A 6,467-nucleotide genomic window follows, 5' to 3' on the forward strand; every position below is an offset into this window, starting at 1 on the left:
TAATGATATTAATTACCGATAGAAGACATCTCTATCTTGACTTCTTCCCATTCAATGATAGATGGAATGTTCTTCTATTTTATCTTTTTTTCTTTTATTATTTTATCAGTTCATTATTAATATGTACAATGCCAATGTCATACCCTGAGTCGGACTGGTGGCCCGCTCGACCGCTCTCTTGCTGACGGGCTAACCGGACACTAGTTCATCTAGACGGTCGATCGGACAGTGATTCCTACGATCGGCTGATGTAGCCACTTTCGCTCGGGTCAGCTTAGCTTAAGCCATGTGGACGAGTCTTGCTTAAGCCCTGGTGTTGACCGTCTTGAGTTTGAATTACATCGTGACAATTAACCCATGCCAGGTAGACTCCTTATCGTTGCATTAATAGACATTAACGTGCTGAACATATATATGTTTAACCTTGTTTGTTTAGCTTAACGAGCTATTTAAATTTATTTATTTAATTTATCTTATGTATATTAAATGAATATAAATAAATTTTTATCAAATTAAATATTAAATTTATTCATAAACATTTGATTTATTTATAATTTTAGAGATGGTCACACTCTCCTATCTCCACTTGACTACGCCCTAGATCCATTGTCCTCCGTTGCCCTCCCTAAGGGACTAAGAGAGACACTTATTGCTACCACCACTCTCCATTGATGCACTTCATTATTAATCAAACTCTGCCATCAGGAAAATGCTGCGTAGGGCAAGGAAACGATAAGATCACGATCTCCACGAGCCCCACCAAATTTCTTTGGACTATGGCATGGCGCATGGCGCATGGCGCATCGCATGACTATACAACCCATCATCGAACCGGATCTTTCTCTATCTGTTTACATTACTTGGGAAAACAGGCGGCAAGTCTCACTCAACCACGCGGGAAACAAAACCTCTGCATAAACTGGCCGTCCCCACAGAGGAACAGGTGTCTCAGTCACTCCATGTTTGCACATGCGGATCAAGGAAAAAAAAAATCAAAAACAGAAAGAAAGAGAGGTAGGTCCAATCTCTCGACCAAAATGCATCACTTCTTTCCTACAGTCAAATTTTCTTTTTTAAATCAGTCCAGTTCCTCTAGATCATTTTTTACAATTTAAAAATAATCCTTTGATATAGATTGATGGAGATAAACATTCTCACATATTTTATGAATGGGATCATTTATTTCATCTGTCCTCGAATCTGATAGGATTAACTTGATATAAAAAAATATTAGGTCCTTTTAATCCGGAGAAAGAGATGTATTAAAAAAAAGAGAGAGGGAGAGAATTTGGAAGGATGGCGGTAGAGATAAAACAGAAAATAATATTATTTTAATATATGTTTTTTGATAATTTTAAAATTAAAATACATTTTTGGTAAATAAAAAACATGGTAACTCATTTTAGTAAAAAACCAGTCAAATTTCTTGTGTGACCAGAGATGCAGTCACATGGTGGCATTTGCACTGACAGATGGGGACCTGTTCTCACGCCTCCTCTACATCTGTCTATCCATCTATTAAAGTCTCCTTTTGATGCCTGCAAACTTTGTTACCAGTTATTGAAGGGAGGAATGAAAAAGATGTTCTCCTCCGTTTATCTTCTTCTTCTTCTCCTGGTTCTACGCAGTGCTGCGGCAGCATCTGCTCCAGCTCCAAATGTAGGCTTTGGTTACAAGCTGGTGTCATTGGAGCAGTGCACGAATGGCGGGGGGCTGATAGGGTACCTCCAAGTCAAGCACAGCACCTCCACCTATGGCCCTGATGTGCCTCGTCTCAGGCTCTTTGTCAAGTAAATATACATAGACTTTGATCTCTATGCTTTGTTTACTGTGTGTGTGTGGGAATTGTCTATGATGCTTGTTATCTAGGCACGAGAGCCATGATCGGTTGAGAGTTCACATCACCGACGCCGACGAGCCGCGATGGGAGGTCCCTTACGACCTGCTCCCGCGGGAGGCTCCCCCTCCGCTGCGCTTCAAGCCTTCCACCGCCCCTTTCACCGCCTACGAGTACGCCGGCGACGAGCTCCTCTTCGCCTTCACCGCCGACCCCTTCTCCTTCGCCGTGAAGCGCAAGACCACCGGGCGCACGCTGTTCGACTCCAGCGCCGGCGCGCTGGTCTTCAAGGACCAGTACCTGGAGGTCTCCACCCGGCTGCCGGCGGACGCGGCCCTATACGGACTGGGCGAGAACACGCAGCCCGCCGGCATCCGCCTCCGCCCCGGCGACCCCTACACGCTCTACACCACCGACATATCGGCCATCAATCTCAACACCGACCTCTACGGCGCGCACCCCATGTACATGGACCTGAGGAAGGAGGGCGGGCGCGGGGCCGAGGCGCACGCGGTGCTGCTGCTCAACAGCAATGCCATGGATGTCTTTTATCGAGGGAGCTCGCTCACCTACAAGGTCATCGGCGGCGTGCTCGATTTCTACTTCTTCGCCGGCCCGACGCCGCTCGCCATCGTCGACCAGTACACTGCTCTCGTCGGACGCCCTGCTCCCATGCCCTACTGGGCTCTAGGTAGTTGATCTTTTCGTAATCGTCAATTTGGGGTTGGAATCCTCTGCTTAGTCTCCAAGGCGCTTTTTCCCCCTTTTCTGTTTTTTTCTAGGGTTTCACCAATGTCGCTGGGGTTACCAGAATCTTTCGGTGGTGGAAGGCGTCGTCGAGGGTTACAAGAAGGCTCAGATTCCGCTAGATGTGATATGGAACGACGACGACCACATGGACGCCGCCAAGGACTTCACCCTCGACCCCGTCAACTACCCGCGCCCCAAGCTCCTCGACTTCCTCAACAAAATTCACTCCGCCGGCATGAAGTACATCGTCCTCATCGACCCCGGCATCGCCATCAACTCCACCTACGGCGTGTTCCAGCGCGGCATGGCTAAGGACGTCTTCATCAAGTACAAAGGCAAACCCTATCTGGCCCAGGTGTGGCCTGGCCCTGTCTACTTCCCCGACTTCCTCAACCCGGCCGGCGTCGCCTGGTGGATCGACGAGATCTCCCGGTTCCGCGACCTCGTCCCGGTTGATGGCCTCTGGATCGACATGAATGAGGCCTCCAACTTCTGCAGCGGCGAGTGCCATATCCCCACTAACCACTCGTGTCCAATTCCCGGCTCCACCACGCCGTGGGTTTGCTGCTTGGATTGCAAGAACATCACGAACACAAAATGGGACGACCCCCCTTACAAAATCAACGCCTCCGGGGCTACTGCTCCTTTGGGGTTCAAGACCATCGCCACCGGCGCGACGCACTACAAAGGCATCCTCGAGTACAACGCGCACAGCCTCTACGGCTTCTCGCAAACGATCGCCACCCACCAGGCTCTCCAGGGGCTGCAGGGGAAGCGCCCCTTCATCCTCACCCGGTCGACCTTCGTCGGCTCGGGGGCTTACGCCGCTCACTGGACCGGTGACAACAAGGGGACGTGGGAGGACTTGCGCTACTCCATATCAACCATGTTGAACTTTGGGCTGTTCGGGATGCCGATGGTCGGCTCCGACATCTGCGGTTTCTACCCTGCGCCGACGGAGGAGCTCTGCAATCGCTGGATCGAGCTGGGCGCGTTCTACCCTTTCTCGAGAGATCACGCCAACTTCGCCTCGCCGAGGCAGGAGCTGTACCAGTGGCAGACCGTGGCGGAGTCCGCGAGGAACGCCTTGGGCTTGAGGTACAAATTGCTCCCGTACCTGTACACGTTGAACTACGAAGCGCACACCACCGGCGCGCCCATGGCGCGACCGCTCTTCTTCTCCTTCCCAGACTTCACCGCCAGCTACGGCCTCAGCACCCAATTCCTGCTCGGGCGCAGCGTCCTGGTTTCTCCTGTGCTCGAGCAGGGCGCGACCTCCGTCGACGCGGTCTTCCCGCCGGGCTCCTGGTACAACCTCTTCGACACGACCAAGGCGGTGGTCTCCCAAGCCGACCGCTATACCACAACCCTTCCTGCCGGCCTCAACGAGGTCAACGTGCACGTGTACGAGGGCACCATCCTGCCGATGCAGAGAGGCGGCATGGTGTCGAAGGAGGCCAGGTCGACGCCGTTCACACTAGTCGTCACCTTCCCCTTGAACGCCACGGCGGGGGACGCCAAAGGCGCTGTGTACGTGGACGACGACGAGCGGCCGGAGATGAGGTTGGTGGAAGGGCAGGCAACGTACGTGACCTTCTACGCTTCTGTTCGCGGGAGGACGGCGAGGGTTTGGTCGGAAGTAAAAGAAGGAACCTTCAGCTTGCAGCAGGGACTGGTGATTGAAAAGGTGAGCGTGGTGGGTCTGCAGGGCAGCGCGCAGGGGCTTTCAGTTGAGGTGGAGGGGCGGCCATCGGCGAGCGCTTCCGGCGCGTGGTTCGGCGAGGTGCGTCCTCTGCACCAGGAGGAAGAGAGCAGTAGCGTGAGGACAAGCATGACGATGGAGGTGGGAGGTCTGTCCTTGCCTCTGGGGAAGAACTTCTCTATGACATGGGAGATGGGGATCAAGCATTAATCAATCAACCAGAACCAGTTCGATTCGAAGAACAAATTGGACGATAGAAATCAATGATTTTAGTGTTTGGACTGGCAAAGAAGAATAACTCAGTCAGAATTGTCCCAAAAAAAACTTATTTACTTAGCATTTTATCCACTGCATTAAATTGGAATCAACTTTTAACCACAACAGATAAAGAAAAATCACTATAACAGACGGAATAAACACGTGTTTTACACGGCACACGATCCTTGAGGAATCCAGTACCAAAGCAATTAAAGCAAACACAGAGCATCAGATTCTTCTTATCGAGCACATTCTGAGCCGTCCATTCCATCCAAAGGCAGTCGTCCATCGAAACCTCTGCTACTCACTCACACGATGCTGCAGGCGTTCGGATTCTCCTCGCTAAATATCGTGGTGAGCCGGTTCGGGTCGGTCGCGATTCGGTAGATTCCCTCGCGAACCGGCGTAGGATAGTAATGGTACTCGCCGCCGAAGTACTCCCTCCGTCTCTCCCCCTCCTCCCACCTCGGCAGCGGCGACGCCGTATATGTCGGCGGCGGTTCGTTTCGGTTTGCAGTGTCATCTCGAAATTGAGGCGGCTCCCTTCTCAACGGATGGGCAAAGCCATCCGCAGCCTGATGATCTTGCTCCACGGGGAACCTCGGTTGCTTCGATCTAGGCGCCCTCGGTGGATTAGGGATCTCACCGTGCTGAGTCGTCGACTCCGGCGTGAATCGAACCCGGCATTGCTCGTTCGATTGCGCCATCTCCGCTTGAGGCGACGGCGAGATAGCAGGCCCCGGGTGGTGGTGCTTCGAGACGGGAGGCACCATTTGGACGGTGTCCGGCGGCATGACGACGGCGTGGTCCGTGCTGAAAGTCACATGCTTCGCCACTGATCGTGCGTAGGAGTACGACGGTGGCGGTGAGTATACCATGGTGGTAGCTATACCACGCCTCTTCCTCCCTATTAACAAAGGAAGCAAGTAAAAGACCAAATCTTTCTTTGATCGAGGTAAAGCAATAAAATAAATACCTTTGCACTTGTCGAATACCTTTGCCACCATCTTCCCTAGAGGATAGCAACCCATCTCTCTCTCTCTCTCTTTTGCTCTTCTCTCTTGTTGATCAAATCTAAGTTGGGGGAATGCATGTAAGTCGATATATATACTTGGAACTTGTTGAGAAATAAAATAGGAATGAAAAGGGAAGGTTGAAAAGAAGCCGAGGGAATAATAAGTTAGATGGATAAGCTTGAAGTGGAGCTAGCAAGAATAGCTAATGCAGCTGTGAATATATTCCATGTCTTTCTTGCTTTGCCGTTTGTTTGAAGCTTTTTTAAGATTCTCCTCTCCTCTCTTTTCTTCCTCCTCCTTTGTGATGGAGACTCTGCGATTTCTCTTGGCCTTGCATGGTTCTGATCTGAAGCTTCTTGTAGACGAAATGTGTGTGTATCGATTTGTTATTTGCAGCCCTTTTGCCGCAAAGATTGAAGTGACTAGTGAGTGAGTAGGCACCGCCACAGTGTAGTTTATTGTTTTCTTGTTCTTTTGTAATATTGGAAACTTAAGGTAAGATTGCGTTAACTAACTAATCGTGGTTTTATAAGGTTAGTTTGCTAATCCTTTATATTTTTATATTTTTTAGGTTAGGCTTATATATATATATATACACACACACGACGCTTTGTGCGCGACGCGCAGACGTGTCATTGCCAGTTTGATTTCGCTAAAAAAAAATATCATTTATTCTCTCTTCCCTTCCGTCTTTTATTCAAAACTGGTGCGTGGGAAATTTTCCAAATTAAAATTTCCCTCGTCGCTCTCTTTCTTTTGCTCCCAATGTCTCCATCGTCGGTCATCCGTCAGATCTCGCGCTCCAGCCGGAAAAGTTTTACCGGCGTTTTCAATCTCACAGCTACTGTAAGAGCTGATCACCTCTCTCCATTCCCAATGATAATTTGTTTCATTTTAATTTGTT

At 50.1% G+C, this 6,467-nt stretch overlaps 2 protein-coding genes across 2 annotated transcripts; one reads left to right on the forward strand and one right to left on the reverse strand.

Annotated features, from left to right (window-relative positions):
- The first annotated feature begins 1,425 nt into the window (after positions 1–1,425).
- Positions 1,426–4,647, forward strand: LOC122006557 (alpha-xylosidase 1-like). The gene is made up of 3 exons (XM_042562106.1): positions 1,426–1,790; positions 1,870–2,528; positions 2,620–4,647. The coding sequence occupies exons 1-3, from the start codon at positions 1,441–1,443 to the stop codon at positions 4,497–4,499; spliced, it is 2,889 nt and encodes a 962-aa protein (XP_042418040.1). The 5' UTR covers positions 1,426–1,440; the 3' UTR covers positions 4,500–4,647.
- LOC122006558 lies at positions 4,599–5,839 on the reverse strand. The gene is made up of 2 exons (XM_042562107.1): positions 5,524–5,839; positions 4,599–5,454 (listed from the first exon to the last, which is right to left on the reverse strand). The coding sequence occupies exons 1-2, from the start codon at positions 5,576–5,578 to the stop codon at positions 4,856–4,858; spliced, it is 654 nt and encodes a 217-aa protein (XP_042418041.1). The 5' UTR covers positions 5,579–5,839; the 3' UTR covers positions 4,599–4,855.
- Between the last annotated feature and the right edge of the window lie 628 nt (positions 5,840–6,467).

Source organism: Zingiber officinale, chromosome 7B (genome assembly GCF_018446385.1).
Source record: "Zingiber officinale cultivar Zhangliang chromosome 7B, Zo_v1.1, whole genome shotgun sequence".
Taxonomy (NCBI): Eukaryota; Viridiplantae; Streptophyta; class Magnoliopsida; order Zingiberales; family Zingiberaceae; genus Zingiber; species Zingiber officinale.